Source organism: Talpa occidentalis, unplaced genomic scaffold (assembly GCF_014898055.3).
Source record: "Talpa occidentalis isolate TD23 unplaced genomic scaffold, MPIMG_talOcc4v2.1 talOcc4.3, whole genome shotgun sequence".
NCBI lineage: Eukaryota > Metazoa > Chordata > Mammalia > Eulipotyphla > Talpidae > Talpa > Talpa occidentalis.
Window position 1 is genome coordinate 7,195,490 of NW_023603184.1, and position 18,822 is coordinate 7,214,311.

At 42.6% G+C, this 18,822-nt stretch overlaps 1 protein-coding gene across 2 annotated transcripts in view; it reads right to left on the minus strand.

Annotated features, from left to right (window-relative positions):
- The window catches only part of ALKBH3 (alkB homolog 3, alpha-ketoglutarate dependent dioxygenase), a 34,242-nt gene that overhangs the window by 2,542 nt on the left and 12,878 nt on the right, over positions 1-18,822 (minus strand). For both annotated transcript variants that reach the window (XM_037522430.2, XM_037522426.2), the window contains exon 8: positions 15,556-15,765. In XM_037522430.2, coding sequence (XP_037378327.1) covers positions 15,556-15,765 — 210 coding nt within the window. The remainder of the gene's footprint in view (positions 1-15,555; positions 15,766-18,822) is intronic.

An 18,822-nucleotide genomic window follows, 5' to 3' on the forward strand; every position in this document is an offset into this window, starting at 1 on the left:
GGCAGATCCATCTATTCATCTGCTTCACTTCCGACGCAGGAGATTACATTCGGGTTACAACAGGATTGATTCCACCGCAATCCTGTATTTATGTTTATATCGTAGGAGTACTTCTTAGAACATAACTGTTTACAGTGATTTCCCCCAGGAAAATCAAAATCAAAACAATAATGAACTTGCATAAACAGTCTAAGTTCTAGACCCCACCCCTTGGCAGTGACTTTGTCAAGCACAGTTATAACTTTTACAGACAGAAGACAGAAGCAATGTTTGAAATAACTTTAGTTTCGGTGACTGATTTTGATTGACTGCCACTGCTTCCCTTCCAGGATTAAGTAAGCACCAAAACATTTATCTCTGACCCCTCAGGCAACCAGAAAGCAGTGTGAAGGAGATCCTGCCCTCGGGTGGCTCCGTTCCATTTCAGAAAAGCAAAAGGTTGCTCCCTGAGACAAGCACTGCAGACAGAGGAAATGTCTTTCTGGAGAAAAGCTATCAGAATGGAACATGTGGTTCATTAGATTAGAGGGCCCACGGTCCCTTGATTCAGGTCAAGGTTCAAGAAAGCCAGAAGTAGCAACCGCAGCTGTCTGCACAGCCAGGGCGTGCCCAGGGCCGCCACCTACAAATGAAGTGCAGACACAAGACGGGAGAGTGGGATGAGCAGAGAGGAAAGACACGGCAGCAGAACGTGAAAACCAACCTGAGATGAGGAGCTCGGGGAATGCTAAAAGCATCGTTGTAGGGGAGGGGCAGATGGCCGAGGGAGAGGGAGAGGCGCCACTGGTTCTGCGTGAAGACATAATGCAGGCAGAGGCCTAGCAGGTGGGAGAGAATTCAACACAAGATGGGGACACTGATGGAAAGTGATGTCAGCACATCCACATTGCCTTAAGCGTCCTAAGGCCTGAGAGTGCATCTCAGGTTGTTTTCAACACATGACTTCCCACAGAACCATTAGCTGTACCCAGAAGCAGAAGAGGGTGCATCCTCACCTGGGAGGGAGCTCCTTGCAGCTGTCCTGAAGGAGACAGCCACACAGTACACCCACCACAGTACACCCAGCAGGCATGTCATGACTTTGCTGCTTATTACTTGTTCCTTTTCAACACCCATGGCTTAGAAAATGCATTACTAATTTCCAGGAGAGAAGACAGAAAAGAGGGCAAGGGATTCCACCCAGGCAGCGCAGAGTTGACAAACACTGCTGCTTCTCGAGGCCCACACACCGCAGTGCCTTTAACTTCACCGAGAAGTGTAGAGACTTGTTCCTGCTCAGGAAGCAGATAAAAGGCCGGAGGCGCTCACGGGCTGTGAGTAACAGCTCCGGTGTGATAAATGGACGAGCAGCAGCGGAAGCACAGCCAGACAGTTTAGAGGAGCGCACTCACAGCCACACGGCTAAGTGAGCAAAACACGTCTCTCTCGTCTTTCACTCAGGTCTTTCTTCAAAACAAAACAAAAGACACCCTTAAAAAAAAAAAAAAAAAAAAAAAAAACATGGCTTAGGATAAAAATTGCCATCCTTGATCCCAGTTAAAAGAGAAGTTTTGAGGGTCATCCTCAGTCTTCGGGTGGGTTTTGTTGTTGTTTTTGGTTTCCACATACTTGAAAACCATACCAATAGACGGAAAAAGCAAAAAATATTTTATGTTAATAATGATCAACATTTTCACTCCCTCCCTAACCACTGCCGGTTCAACTGAATGCTGAATGGTTTCGAAGGAATTCAGGGGCCAAAGTACCACTGTTCCACCTCCACCTAACCCAGAGAAGAGCTGACTCAGTTTCCTTTAAAAAGTGCTATTTTGAAAAAAAGTTTGGAAAATTTATCACTATGTCATTACTAACCATCCAACAGACAGGAAACAAGCAGTTTTCAAGGAACGGTATCCTCACATTATATGACATCCAAGCAGATATTTCATATAGTCCCTCCCTCCTTGTCCTCAAAAGGTGTCTTAGAAATTACTATCAACCACCAATGCTTGAAAATCATAACATAATTTCACTGGTTTAAAAACATACTTGTAATCATTTGTGCAATGTCTGCTTTCAACTACCCTCTCATAAACTCTAAGACAGGAGGACTATATTGTTTTGCATTTTAGAACTAGGTCACATATACTGATAATTAACTATGTGTTGAATAACTGAAGGAAAGACCAAGACAATGTGAAAGTCACCTTTCATTCTACCACGCAGAATTCATCCAGCACACACAGAGGGCTATTCACATATACAAACGTGTACTCCAAATTTTAACACTAAATTGTGAGCATTTTACTACATCTTAAATATACATTATTTTAATAATAAGGTTTTAGACTATTCCTTTGTATGAACAGATCCTTCCTTCTTTAAACACAAATATTTTCTGACCACCATATGTGTCAGGCACACTGCTAGTGCTCAGGACACAGGGCAAAGCAGTGAAGTAACACTGCTAACCAAAAAAAAAAAAAAAAAAGGTAGTGCAAGTAGATCTCAGACAAAACGCTTCTGAATGTAGTAAGATATATTCTTAAAAATAGAATCACTGGATCCACGGGTATGAACTATAAGGCACTTTGACTCGCACTAGCAAATTGCTTTCTTAAGAAGGTTGTGGCAATTTATCATTCTATCAGGGAAATATGACAACACTTATCTCTGGTCCCATCACCAATACTCAATGTTGTCAATGACTGAAAGAAAAATTTAGGGGAGAAATGGCATCTCATTAGTCAAACTTATAATTTTTTAATTACTAGTCCATTTCAACCTTTTTTCACCTGCCCCTTTGCTGTTTTGCATTTCTCCTGCTGGGAACTCTGTTCATGCTCTTTGTCTACTGTTCTACAGGGTGTTAATCATTTTCTTAATGATCTGTAATAACAGATAGTAAGGCATTTTCCCTTTGTCACACTTTCTGAAAATATTTTTCCCATTTAGTATTTGTCTTTTAACTGTGTTTATGATATTTAACATAGATAGCTAGAAAGTTCTTGGAGTCAATGCTACTGACCTTTCTTTGGCTCCCCTTCATGGTTTTTATGCTTAGAAAGTCTTTTCCCATCCTGAGGAAAGTTAAATATACAACTACATTTCCTTTCAGTTGAAAAAAAAAAGAGTTTACATTTTTAGATTTAATTTAACTCTTTCATCCACCTAGCGCTGGCTTTTTTCCCCCTCAGGCTTCTTTTTATCGCAATTTTCATGCATATACCATGGAGTTTATTTTTTAATATCAGTTTTTTCAATTGCAGTTATTGTCTTTTTTTTTTTTTTTTTAGATTTTTATTTATTTATACAAGAACTGGGGTATAGGCCAGAGCCACAGGAGGGTGAGAGAATTCACCAGAGGCAGAGTGGGGAGCAGAACAGGCAGAAGGACCGAAGACACTGCTGAGGGGAGCAGCGGGAGAGGTCTGCCACGCCATGTGGGTTTCTCTCTGGCAGGCTGGGAGTTGAACCCATGCTGCAGAGGCTGCGGATAGCTTCACAGCAAGGCGCTCAACCCACTGCACCACCCGGGAGGCCCTACCATGGAGTCCAGTTAAACCTTTAAACACAATCAACCACAAGCACCTGCTCAGGAGCTAGGTGCATCAGGTACCATATACACATGCTGTCAGTATTCACTAAACCCAGGAAAGGAAGTGTGGGTTTTCACTGTATTGGAAGCAAAAGGAGCAGGAGGGAATGTATGTTTCTCAGTCAAAAGGCTGGCAGGAGGCAGGCAGGGCTAGTATTCGGAATTAGATGTGCCTAGCTCTAAAGCATGTGATCCTTCTGCTCTACTGTGCCCTCCAAAGTGACCTCTTTTCCTTCTAGAATCCTGCAGTATTTCTTGTCCTAATTATATGCCACCCTGACTACACCATTAGGGTCACAAACACCAGCAAGTAGCATAAACAAGAGGTGTGGAGAGTGTGCAACACGGTGAGGAGTGGGGGCCAGCACGGGGCAGCTGGTGTGGATTTGGGTGGCAGCCACCCTGTGCTCTTGTTCGTCATCCCTCAGTGTTGCCCGATTTTCTGAATTTTCCAGGGAAGCTAATAAATGGGATTTCTATGTGACTCTCCTGAGTTGTAAATGTTGGCAACTACTTCAATTTCTTTAAAAACACTGGACAATTTAAACAAGAAACATCTGGGGGACCAGCTTCAGCCCAAGAGCTGCCCCACGAGCTGCTGATAGACCCTCCCAGGGCGCCTTTTATAGCCACGTCTACCTGGCCTGTAAGCCGCTCCCCAGCAAGGCCAGCTGTGCCTGGTAGAAAGCAAGCTCAGGACCCATATACTGCCTCAAAGTACTACAGTTAAACTCAATGACCCCACTTCAGTCAGAAAAGGCCATTCAAAGCAAAACATGCTTCCTAATTAATGATGTCAGTCAACAGTGAGACGTTTTGTTTTCTACATCATTTCTGATCACTTGATGAACTACTTATCTAAAAATTCTTCCATCTTTTTTCTAAGATGCTCTTATAAACAAAACACAAGAAAGCACAAACAAACCAAGCAGAAGCCTACTACCTGTTTCTCATTTCCCAAGCTCACAGCATGCACTAGGCAGTAGCTATTATTAGTTACTTCATTGGCAGCATCAGAGGCAGCTTCCAGGCTACAGTGGGTCCTTGAAGCCTGGAGAGGACTTAAGTTAACAGGAAGATGGCGTGCATGCCTAAGGAGCAGAAATAATTTAGCAGAGTGGTGCAATCACACAGGGAACTTGAAAGAGCTAGGTAGGGTAGGCACAGATTATGTGAAGAGTTGACAGTCTGCTTAAGGACTTTACACTTTATCCTTTGTTCCAGGTGCAAATAAAGTATTCTGAGTTGGAAAACAAAGTGATGAAAGCAGTGAGCTCAATCTTGGATCTGTTCCTCTTTCTCTATTCTCTTGTCCTGAATGATAATGTTACATGTGAATGATAGCTTTACATATTATATGTATTATTAATTTCAACTCAGTTCAACAAATAGCTACTTGGTCCCTAGAGGTCAAGTGATTTAACACTGCATCTCAACCATCTTCTCTGTATAATGGGAATAATAGAGTAATGACTTCACCAGATTATTGGGGATGGAAAATAAGGCACTTAGAACAGAGTTGGGCACAGAGTCAGCACTATATACTTGTTATTTATTATTACCACTTTACTGTTGTTGATACTCTGATAATTCTCTAATGACATCTCTAGCACAGGCCTGTCATCTGGACCTCAGCCCTCTCAAATCCAGCATGTAGAAGAAGAGCCTCTTGATTCCCTCTACAAATCATCTGGAAGGCCAAAATCAATGCAAAAATCCCTGCTGCTTCTCCGAGTAAATAGCATCTCAATCTACCAGCTGCTCAAGCCAGAAACCTGGGCGTGAGTCTTGATTCTTACCCTCCCATCTAAAAACTATGGGGGCCTCCCCAGTGGTGCAGCGGTTGAGCGCTCGGTTGTGAAGCTGCCCGCAGCCTCTGCAGCGCCGGTTCGATCCCCGGCTGCTCCCCGGCCACCGGAGGAGGGTCCCACATGGCGTGCAGACCTCCCCTGCCGCCCGCTGCTCCCCTCAGCAGTGTACTTCGGTCCTTCTGCCTGTTCTGCTCCCTGCTCTGGCTCTGGTGAATTCTCTCACCCTCCCACGCTTCTGACTGTACCCAGTGCTTGTATAAATAAATAAATCTTAAAAAAAAAAAATAAAAACTATGGGCAAGTTTTACTGGTTCAACCTCAAGAACATACTTCAAATTCATGCACTTTTCTTCCCCTAGACCACCATCTTAGTCCAAATTAACAGTCTCCCTCTGAGAATACTGAAGACACATCTTATTTAGTCTCCTATTCCTGTGTCTCCCAAAACTATTCTTCACACAGTAGCCAGAGGGATCTTTTAAAAATATAAACCAGATCATGTTACAACCTCATTTATTCCCATTGCACTTAGAATAAAATCCAAACTCAGAGCACTAACCACTAGTTGCAATTCTTTCTCTCCATTCATTTTACTTTTTTGTCTAGCTCCTGTGACCTCCATGAAGGCAGCGGGTGTACTTGTCGCGTTCACGGCTATATATGATATATAGAATTGAACACAGCACCTGACAGAGTAGGAGCTCAACTATAGTATTTACAGGGACAAAGAGAAGGGAGGGTGAAAAGGGAGAGAAAATGAGAATTAACTTTCCTGGAAATATATGGCAACTGGGTATCAGCTAGAACAGAGGGAGCAAAGATTGGAATTAAGGGCACTGGGTGGAAAAGGTCATTTCAGACATGTGGTTAACAGTGGCTAGGATGAAGATGGCCGCTGTGAGAGGGAGGCGTTCTTCAGACATTTCAAGAAAGATAAAAGATTTGGAAATCAAGACAATTAAAATAAGACAACGGGGAAATCTGAAAATAACTTGCTGTTTTTTTTTTTTTTAAAGATTTATTTATTTATTTATTTATACAAGCACTGGGTACAGTCAGAAGCGCGGGAGGGTGAGAGAATTCACCAGAGCCAGAGCGGGGAACAGAACAGGCAGACTGACGAAACACACCGCTGAGGGGAGCAGCGGGCGGCAGGAGAGGTCTGCGCGCCATGTGGGACCCTCCTCCAGTGGCCGGGGAGCAGCCGGGGATCGAACTGGCGCTGCAGAGGCTGCGGGCAGCTTCGCAAACCAGCGCTCAACCGCTGCACCACCGGGGAGGCCCATAACTTGCTGTTAACCTCACCAAAAACAAAACAAAACAAAACAATGTCATGAACATAAATGGACTTATCAGCAGGAGGAAGAACGGGGTTTTTCTGCGCGAACAATAATACAACTCATTTTACAATTGCAGGTTAGAAATCACATGTGCACATAAGAGGAAATGTCTCATAAACATGTGAAAAGTGATGACTGGAACTTGTCATGAAAGTCAAGCTGGAGAAAAGAGATTCAAAAGTTACCTCACCAAAGGAGCAATGGTTGAAGCCATAGAACAACAAGATCCTATTAATTTATTGGGTAATGAAAACTGACAAACACACAGAGCACTGAATGTTGGAGACATAATGATAATCAAAACAGAAATGCACCTTGCCTGATCGGGCATTTACAATCTACACCAAGTTTATAATCTAAAAATAATGTAGACAAAGACAGCATCAAAGATAATCTTGAAGTGGAAGAAGAAAAGGCAGTAACCGATGGCTGAGTTTCCAGCAGAGAGAAGACAGCCTCGGGTCACCAACCTGCAAGGAAGGGTAAAGGATGACTGAGAAAGGCCGGCGCAGCTGTGCGCTGGGACCAGTGATGGAGTCCACATCCACAGAGTGTCAGCAGCTGGTAGGGCTGCATTGAGAGAGCAGGTATTTTCAAGAGGAAGCTAAGTTGTGAGGAAACGAAAATTGCAGATGAGGACAATTTCCTCCAGAATCGATGCTTCAAGAACGAGGGAAAAAACTAAGATGTTAGAACATCTGCAGGGTCAAGCAAAGTGTCTCCTCAAAATAGAAACAGTTCCCTAGTCCTCTGGTCCAAGAATCAGATCGATCTGGAGTTATTTGAAAAAAATGGTGAAGGCATTTTTGCAGAAGGAAACATGAAAACTAGATGCCAGCCTGTGCGACAGTTTCTTAACCTTCACATGTGCTCTCTCAAAGCTCACAACCATGCCAGTAGTGCCCGCCTCCCCTGCATCATTTCTTGTCAGCTTCCTATCCCAGATGTGGAGCTGCCTTGCCCCTCAGCACCTGGCGGGCTTCTAGACTGCTTCATGGACCATCGCAGCTTGCAGGTGTATTTGGACTGCAAACTTGTTCCTATAGCACTGACACACGGACACAGCAGAACTTTTCGTTCACAGCGGTAATGAAGCTTTAAAATCTGACATAGACAAAACATATCAGTTATGGGAAGTATGGAAAGAGAAAAAAGCTAGGACCCCACAAAGTCATCTCTATAGTTACTCTGCTGAGTCAAACCAAAGCACAGTTTAAATGATGGCCTCCTCAGCATTGATCTGAAACACATTAATTTAAAAACAGATGCAGCTGTTTCTGAAATAAGATCTGCAAAAGTAAGAGGCTAGCTGGAAAAGCGGAGATTTGAAATCACTGAGGTTATTTCTTCAAACCTATTTTAAACTCACTTGCCACATACCTATCTTTGGGTTTTTATCTAAGTCCTGATTTTTGGCATTTGGCATGGAAGGTTCAGGAGAAGTACATGAGTATACTAAGCACAAGGCTCTGGCCTGTGCCCTCAATCATCCTACACGGGCTGACCCAGCCGTCGGGGGGCTTAGGCAGCAGGGTCTCGCACAGCCGCGCTCCCTGACACAAGAGGGTCGGGACGCCGGCACCTGCTCACCGCAGCCAGCGGCTCCCGAGCCAGCTAAGCCCGCACTGCAGACGGTCGGCACGAGGATCACGCCTTGCCTTCTGGACTGCAGATGGTGAAAACAAGTGAGGTCCAGAGTGAAGGACCTACTGACAGTATTTGTTGCTCAGTTTGGTTGTCAAAAGAATGCTGTGGATGTGATGGGGATGAGAAGTTATGAATTTAAGTAAAAACAATCTTGGCTTTACATTCACTCTCACAGCCATTCCAGACACATTGAATGTGCAACTGAAACCAGAAGACTTAAAGTGATGAAGATTCCATCCTTTGTAATACAGTATTTCCAAGAAATGCCATGCCCCAAGGAGGTGAATAAGGATTCCAGCTCCCAAAGGATCTCAAGTCTGAAGATAATACCAGCCTTCCCAGGACTGCAATCTTTATCCTCTTTAAAGGAATTGTTATCTTGAAAGAGCTGCCACCCAAGACCACCTCACCAGCAATAAATGTTCTCTCTCCTCTGAGAACACAGGAAGACAAATGGCACCATGCCGGACATCCAGCTGGCCCCAGTCACCAGCACAAGCACAAGGCTCTCCAGTCATCCATTAAAACCGGAACATTCTTTTCCAAACCACTCCTGACAGACACTGATCAGACACCATTCCCTCACTCCTGCAACCTTCCACAGCGCCCTTTGAAATTCCCATTCAGTGAGCATACTCCCTTAGATCCTCAACCTCCTGTGCTCTGAGGATTACAATTCCTTGTCCTAATCAAAACTTAGCTATCTCACCCTCTGCAAGAAGATGGCGCTGAAAGTAAATGAAGGAAGCCCCTGCTCCTCCCAAAGCTGAAGCCAAAGTCAACGCTTTGAAGACAGAGGCTGAGAGGAGCCTACAGCCACAAAAAAATGAAGATCCCCATAACTTCTGATGGCCTGAGACACTGTAGCTCAGAAGGCAAGCTAAGGTTTAGGAATAGCTTTCAGGATTATAGCGAATGGGAAGAAAAAACTCTACCATTAGGACAGGGTTTTAAAAAGTCCAGCTTGCAAGCAGGCCCCGCACCTAATCACAGAACATACAAATCACTTCAGAAAAGACGGTTCTTCCAAGAGTAAAAACACTAGTGATGGCAATACAAGACTGGGAGCTTCTATGCAAAAATCAGTTATCCCCACTGGCAGCAAGGGCACTGATTCTAGCCTGAGACAAGGCCTCAAGGAGGTTAATGAGGATTCCAACTCCCAGAGGATCTCAAGTCTGATGATAATGCCAGCCTTCCCAGGACTGCAATCTTTATCCTCTTAGATATATACACATTCACTCACTCACTCACATTCTCAAAACCATTAAGTGACCCCACACACAGGTCTGGGGATCACCACTCCTGATTTACAGGCATCCTCACCCTCCCAGAGTCTCCCTTCTACTCGCTCAATGAGTTGGCAATTCACAGCTGAGGGAATCCTGGAATTCAGCTTCACTGCTATTTATTTCCTTTTTCAATTTCTACATTTGAAAAGTCACCATGGCACCTATCATTTATAACAGCTTAGAAATTCACTGATTACTGCAACCATTTTCATAGCGTCTTTTATGGGAAAACCTTTCTATTACCCCCATAAAGTAGTACCAATTATCATCCCCATTTATAGAAAAGGAATAAATATAAATGAGGCAGATAAGTGCTTTCAGGGACAGGAAAAGAAGACAAAACTCGATTTTGTAAATTTCATTAGGGTATGTATTAAAAAGACAAGAATTCCAACAATTTCAAGTGTTCTTGAATTTCTCACAACAGAGGCTGTAATCAGGAGACAGACTAATAAATACGGGTAACTGGCACAGCAGCAGTAGGGGCGCTGGCTGAGGGGAGGTGCAGTCACTATACTCCATGAAATATAGCATTGTCTACCTTACCTAAATTTCAACCTTAAGCTAGTTACTATTATTTTGGATTCAAATGTCCTTATTTTTTCCTGAAGACCCCCCAAAAAATCAGTATTTATCATTAAAAAGACTTTTTTCTTTTCATTTTTTTAAATTTTGTATATTTTTTACATCATTTTTCATTTTTGCACAATGTATGCATTTTCATCTTGGTTATAGTCCCCATACAACTCCCACCCCCCTTGTTTTGATCCTACTCCCTTCTCCCCCCACCCTGTAGTGTGTCTCTGGTTTATAGTTGCTTGTTGATTTTGACTTTATTATAATTAGTCTTTTTCCTGGTTCCTTATTTAGGTTTTCTGCATTCCTGCTATGAGTGAGACCATCTGGTATTTTTCTTTTTCTTTCTGGCTTATTTCACTAAGCATGAGCCCTTCCAGCCCCATCCATGTTGCTGCAAATTGCATGAGTTTATCTTTTTTGATTGCTGAGTAATATTCCATTGTGTATATGTACCTCATCTTCTTGAGGAAAGCTGTGTGGAGATTCCTAAACCTGCTAAAGATGGGGCTTCTATATGATCCAGCAATTCCACTCCTAGGTATTTACCCAAAGGACACAGAAACATTAATTCAAAAGAGCACCTGCACCCCTATGTTTATAGCAGAACTATTTACAATAGCTAAGCTATCATTAAAAAGACTTTTCCAGGGCTTCCCTGGTGGCACAGAGGTTAAAGATGGTGCTGCCAGGCTATCCTCTGCAGTGCAAGTTCGATCCCTGGCCGGGCAGGGAGCTACCCACATGGCGCAGCAGACCTCTCCTGTCTCACCAGCTGCTCCCCTCAGCAGTGTATTTCGGTGGATCTGCCTGTTCTGCTCCCCGCTCTCTCTGGTGGAGCCTGTCACCTCCCGCACCTCTGGCCTATACCCCAGTTCTTTTATGCATAAATATATCTTTAAAAAAAAAAAAAGACTTTTTCTTACCTCACTCTTGCCTGTAGTTTGTAAAAAACCAATTAGTGAGAGAGGCACCAGGAACTCCAATTCACTGGGCGTGCTCAGAACCTCTACCATTAGTAGTGGTTTTACACCCATTTAGTCTGCTGACATGAACAAGGTTTCACATTCTCAGAATGTGCCAGAGAAAGGAGTGGTTAGAGAGATGCCCAACTTGTCTCAACTCAATCACTTTGAGGAGGACAGAAGCCCCTAACATTTTCAGGATTTGCTGATGAAGGACAGAGCCACTCCATGGGCAATTTGCTAGAAAAACAAGGCTTTGGCATCTAAACCTCCAGTGCATCACAAACTTCCTGCTATTATCTAATAACTCCCCCCCCAACTCAGCCATCACTGTTTCCATGGTAACCGACAGAGAAATAGCAGCCTGCCAAATGGCTTTTGTAGTTCCTCTTCCAGCTTATTTTTCAGTATAGAATTAAAGCTAGCTAAGGAAAAAAAAAAAAAAAGACTAATCTTTACAACAGGGACACGACACAGTTTGAAAAGTATAACTGGGTTTGGGACAAGAAGTATGAGAAGCCTCAATGAGCCCAGCTTGGTAGACTAAAAAGGGCTCCTGATTTCTAAAAAAGTCAACTGAAGCCTTGGTAAGCTTTACTTCTGGTTTAAGACAGTATAGGCTGACCTTGGCCAAGAAATAGATAATGGCGCTTTTCATCCAGACTTTAATTAAATTCACAAAAGATAAGATGGGATGAACGGGAAAGCAAGATCAGACAACTTTACTATGCCCCCAAGTACCTTACTATCATTAAATGAAATGGTTATTTACTCTAAAATCAAAATGAATGAGCAGGAGTTGACACGTTAAGACTAGCAGGCAGTGGGAACAAAGTGTCGTTGCTTAAAGGACTGAAATGCTGAGTCCTAGGGATGTGCACACATGAAGCTGACTGGGCCCACGGCCTGAATCCGAGGGGTACTGATGCTTAGGAAACAAAGATCTCCTCACCATCTCCACACAGTGAGAAATTGTTAGGAAGGCAATGTGTGGAGCTGGGGGCGCTTTCAGAAGATCAGCAGCTACAGAGATCTGCTTAAGGTGCCAGACTGCAAAACAAACAGCTGCTGCAAGGGTGGAGGAGTTTGGAAAAAAAAAAAATCAAGGCTATTTCTCTTTGAAAGTGGCCCCAAACAGATGCTTTTCTGCTCAAAACTGCACACTTGAATCAAGTGCAGAAAATCTCATGACTCTTCAATGTCAGCTTCAGATGAGAAACCTTGACTCAAGTCAAATAGGTTTAGCTTCACTTCTGATAGGTTAAAACCAACAGGAGTTTGAAAGAGATTCCCACCCACAACCTCCAGCACACTGCACATGTCTTGTTGACTGGCATGAAAATTACAATCTATAGTGGCATATCAAGAGAGGTCCCTAAGAGTTTCGGCATGTCAGACTCCTACAAATTTCACACAGAAGACTAACCTGACTTATACTTGGTAATTTATGCTTTTTCCTTGAATTGTATGAATCATGAGTCATTTTTTCAGAGCTATCACTGGAGTTTAGAAAGAAAAGTAGACACAGATTTGCAATAACGATTTCCTTTCCATCCTTCAGAAAGGGATCATTATAGTAAGATAAAGATGATGTACTCGTATTTGCAAGGCTGTCAACTCGAAAGAGAGGCGTTGGCACTTTTAGTTTAGCTAGATTTGTGGAGCCCTAGATTTCTGGCATTTATTAAAGAAACGTGAAGGAGGTCTAACAAAAGTCTAAACTTGGGCTCTGTTTACCCAAGATTGGAATTTATAGGTTCTGAGGAGAAAAAGTTATTTTTAAATAGAATTCACCAATACATGATTACAATTTCAAATACATTAACATTCAACTTTCCCATCCTAAACACAAGTCAGAATTGGGAGGATATACAATTGTACCAAGCTCAGTCCCAGTTAAGATCACGCAGGAAATCAGTACTTACTAGCATCTGAGGTATTGACACATTCATATTTCTTCCCAAATGCATTTCCTCAGCCAACTTTGTTTCAAATTCTCAAATTTCTCACTTATTAGATCTATTGTTGTTGTTGTTTTCAAATCAAATCGGCTATTAATATAGATTCCCTTACTCCTAGCAGGCAATTAAAGGAACTGTATTATCACATTTTAGTATTTCATGGCCTATGTTTTTAACTCCTATTTCAAAATAGAACTCAAGAGGCCTTAAAGCTTCAGCATGTATAGTCACCTTCTTAAACACAGAATTTGTTCCAAGTAGCTGCCCTCAGAAAAGACACGCATATGTGGTTGTTATGCTCCCCACCCATGCATTAACTTGTAAGTGTATTACCAAGAAGCAGCTCTTGATCACCATGAATGTTTTTTTTTTGTTTGTTTGTGTTTTGTTTTTTGTGGGACCCTCGCCGGCGGCCGGGGAATGAACTGGCACCGCAGAGACTGCAGGCAGCCTCGCAGCCCAGCGCTCAACCGCTGCGCCACCAGGGGAGGCCCCACCATGAATGTTTTTATATGAGAAGATAAACCCTCTTCAGCTGCCTGGTGGGGAAAGGGAATGGAGCACTGTCAATGCTTACTAGTTGGAGACTACTTGCATAGTAAAACTAATTATATAGCGGTATACTCTGAAAAATCTTAAGCTTTGACTCACTAAATAAGCCAAAAATGTTTTTAACAAAGCGAATGTGCATGTAGAAAGAAACAGAAGTGGAACACATATGTACTCAGCAAGAGAGAAACTGCAAAGAACAAGAGACTAGGATCATAGCAAAGATCGCATTGGATGTATTATGACTGCTGTGCTGACCAGGAGAACGGAAGGCAACTGCGGAGGAAGGCAGCACTGGCGCATGCAGATCAGGAGTTCTCGCCAGGAAAAGAAGGCTTCACCTTACCCAGTGGTAAAGCCCCGCTTCCAGGCCCACACCTGGCAAAAAATGGTGTCCCACAAGTCCAGCTTGAAAAGAGGACCTGAACCTAAACATGAGACACATGGTGTTGTTCTGCTTTCCACATAACGGGAGTCTTACCCAGGTGGATTCTTCACATGTGTGACCTTGAGATTTAACTAAGCGGACACCCAAGTATAAAAGCATAACCACCCCTAAAAGGCAAAGGCTTGGCAGTCCGGCTCTCAAGTGGTCCTCCCTGACCATGAGAAAGCTGACTGCCAAAAAACCGTGAAGGCCATTCTAAGTGCTCATGGACAAATTTGCTTAGTACCTCACTGGAAACTGACAACCTCCTGCTTCTATAAACCGAAGTTTCTGTGTAAACAAAAGCAAAGAAAACCTAAATAATTATACCAACAAAAGATGCTTAATGGCATAAATGCAAAATAGCACAATATGCTTCAAAACACCACGCTCGGAAACCTAACACGTGTCAGGAGAACAGTCCAGTCTAGTAACTGTATTCACAGAGAAGTACATCTGATGAAGAGCAGACATGAGCACTGACTAAAAATCATGTGGTCTAGATTAGGTCATATGCAAAACACAGCCTGTAGGCTTTCCACACTGACTGGGTTTAATGTTATTAGTTGAATTAGAGAAAACCATGGTTAGAAAAAGACACAAAACCTGCAAGTAAGAGGCTTGCTCTTTTCTTAGAGTTCCTATCTATCACTCTATCTATCTATTCATCCATCCACTGATCCACCTATCCACCTTAGTTCTAAGGTCTACCCTTTCTGATTTAAAAATATGAACAGCCCTAAGTCCTTAAATGTCATGTAACATAGATAAGAGATGTACGGACAATAGAAGTCCGTTTAGTCACTGCTTTTCTTCCTGAACTTGGGCAGGCCACCACCTCTAATAATCAGGCTCGAATTCCCGCCCTCTGAGTTACAGATGCATCTGAATTTCAGGCGAAGGCTAAGAAGGCAACGAGGATGCATGTGAGGGTTCCCCACAGAAACATGGCAGCACCGGCAGGAAGAACACGTGCTTAGAACGAAGGCTCCCTCAGGTCATCCTCCTTTAGCTTCCTTCCTTTCCATTTTTACCCCTGCCAGTGTAAGCCTTCCCTTTATATACACCCCTCATAGCATTTGTCACAATCCCAGCTATTTGAGTGATTAGCAGTATCTGTCTAATCCTGTCTCTACAGGACAGACAATGAGTCTGCCCTCCCCACCAAAGGACGTGAGCCCCAGTCTCTGGCGCGCAGAGGGCAATTGCTGATAGAGAAGTAAATAAATGAATGGGTGCTCTTGGAAATCAAAAATTAACCATGGGGTAAGCAATCGATTGAAAATGTTACATCAACAAAACACATACTCCTAACCTCTAAGTCTAAAAACAGGAGCTCTGAGGAGCTCTTTTTTCCACAAATAATAGGAAGCAGGAAGAGCATTAAAATAAAGAACAGAGGATACTCACTGGTGAGGGCTTCTTTCTCATCTCGAAAGTGCGCATAGCACCAAAACTGAGGGATGCAATGACAGGGCACCTCCCAAGCGAGGGCTCATTGTCACTGTGCCAGTCCACACTGTCCTTCTCATTGCGGTAAAGGTTGCAGAGCAAGGAGTTGAAGGTGTGGCCGGTGTTCTCTTCAATTTGGTTCTTTAGTGTGCACAGCACAGGATGCCACTGCAATCCACAGGCCAAGAGAGGGAGCAGAGAGTTCACATGAGACCCAAAATGCAGCCACATGGAAAACAAGAAAGTGCAAATCAGCCAAATCATAACTAAGGGCATGGGAAGAGCAGACCACTTGCAACACCATAAACAGAAGCAAGAGACTAGTATGATGCTTCCCATTGTTTCTATTTTGGCCCCTCCATTTCATTTAGGAACAGCACTGTCAAGGGGACCAGGGATAGCTACCCATGTCATCCTTTCCACATTACATACATGAGTCTTGCAAAGAAGCAACTGTCAGTATTACATTCAGGGCAGGCCCCTTGGTGGGCGGCTAAGGTGGTAAGTGGCGCTGAGACTAGATGGCAGCCAGGTAGTTGGCAGATACAGACTGAAGTCTGAGGAGTGAGACAACTTTTCTGCTGCGTGGCCCTCTGTTCATTCCATTCCTATTTTATCATCAATGGCACAAGTGCTTTTTAAAAAAGATGTTGAATATTTCCACAGTGGCTAAGTTCCTAAAAACAGAATGTGAAGGGGAAAAACATTCTACAGACTGGAATCACGACATGGTCTGAATAAGCGTACGGGCTGTGAACTACAGGAGGCTCAAGCAGATGCCACACTCTGGCCCCTGGGCACCCAGTTTGCTTACGCAGTTTATATTTGGAACTCATTGTCTTACCACATATACTATAGGAAGCTCTGACCCCTGAACTACAACCAGCCTAGTCCATACTGGTTCTTAGAATTCTTTCTTCCAAATAATCTCAAGGGCTTTACAGAGCTTCCCTTAGGATAGTGGTTCTCCAATTTTATACTATCAAAACTCATTTAGCACCTCAAACAACTTGTACATATGGGTTAAAGTTATAATATTCACCATATTAAGAGTTAAAACTGAAAAAAATTTAAACTAGGTTAAGTCATTGAATGAACAATAAGCCCATTAATGTTAACATAAATACCTATTTATGAAAAACAGCTCTATTTTCCAATACAAAAAATTGATGTGAAGAGGGACAGTTTTGCAAATATCTTTAATGTGTGGCTTAAATGAAGGAGTTAATTGTCCTATCTGCTTCTGCATCCAGCCAGTACAGTATGTTGTTTCGTTGAAGGCTATGAAGAATACTTGCTTCATCTAGATATGTTGTTAGAAAGGGTAGTCTTTCTATTGCTTTTCCAAATAAGTATATTCTTCTTGGATAATGTATCAAAACTCAACAAGTACTGATTTCTTAAAGGTTAGCTGCTATGGGAAATCGGGAACCATATCAACAAACTCTTCATGTTCTCTTACATTTAAATCCATTGGTCCAGTTTACACCGCCACGGGACCTTTTAACCTCACATAATTCTGTAACTTTCTAGGCTGGTGATTTGGGAAATCTTGGTTTTCTGAGTTATGGAGTTATAACTGTTGATACATTTCATTATATAACACCAAAAAAAAAAAAAAATCATATCCACTAACATTACCACTGCTCTCACTAGAGAAGTCTTGCCAAGTAACAGGCACAGGTCAGAATCAGTGGAGTGGTGATGATTTTTTCCAAAATTCTCTAACATTTTTGCTTGAAAATTCTACTTTCATCATTTGTAACAAATTCTGTTCATTGTTTTTCCTGAAGTGACACTCGTTCCATTTATGAGAACATGTCCACCAAACACTCATGTCTGAATAACTATAATATTTTCTGCCAGTTGTTCTTTGAAGCAAAAATGGCTCACAAAAAAAGCTGGCTGGCTGAGACTTTGACTTAGAAGCAATGCGAGCTCGTCCTCGACAATCACCATGACCCGCTTTGCAGCAGGCGTGCTTGAAGCACACCTCCCATTTCATCAAGCAACTAGTAAAGAGACACTTGCTCAAAGATGATGATTTAATAAAACTAGTAATAGTTACTGCTCCCATGAAGGAAAGAAATGAAACCAGCATTTTTTAAACTGGAAGTGCATGTGGTGCAGAGTTACTAATCCAATTTGGTGACTGCTGATTCCCACCCTGGCACCAGCAGTTTTATCCACCATTATTTTTGGACCACCAGTGCAAGTTCAAGACGGTGAAATGGCACAGTCTTTGTATGTTACAAAAATAGTTTTGACTTTGTAGCGTTCCAAAATGGACTTCATGGATACCTCTCCCCCAGGGGGATTATACTTTTTAAAAACTCTACTCTATAGAAACTCTGCAAAGTCCATGTTCTATGCCTGGTAGTAAAGGAATAGGCACCCAGGAAGGAAATGCCTCTGTCATCATTAAGTATGTGCCACGGCTGCCATCAGGTAAAACTGCCAGGGAAGCAAACGTGACAATCATTCAGCTCCACTGTGATGTGGGCGCCATGGGGAAAGCTGGGGCTCCTTACTATAGAAATTAGTATTACACTCTAAGTACAGATTCAAAAAATATAAATAAGAACAAACAAAACTCAGATCAATAAAACAGAAGTGTTATTAAACTAAACTATGTTCAGGAGAATAAATTTCAAAGTGAAATTCCATAATACTACTAACAAGCTGAATTTTCTATTTATTTCATGGCTGTAAGCTTAACTTCATGGAATGAAGATCAGATGCTAGAATTATACACTTAACAAGAAAAACAAGAATGTAAAGGAGAAGGTAGTTTTTCTGCAGTGTGACTGAGAAACTAATTAGCACTTTTCTGACTTGCTTAGGGACTGAGTGCGGTGATATATATTTTTTCTAGGTTATTTTCGGTGGTGAAGTAAGGAGAAAAACGGGATAATGAACTGGAGGATTAATTTAGACTCTCCAGCCAATACTCTATATTCAGACCCCTCAGAACTGCACGTCTAAATTAAAATTCAGCGTCATCTCACGGCTCCGTGAAGACAGTCTATCCTTAAAAGACATCTGGAGAAAAGAGCATGAGAAAATATGAACCATAGAAGTAAAAGGACCATTCAGAGACTTCAGACAGTGCTCTACAGAGTCCTGTGTGCCACAGGGGTGCCTCTGGGATTACAGTAGGAGAAAGGAGAGGTCAAACTGGCAAGACTCCCAGTCAGTCAATGCCCTCTTTCACTTTCACAGACT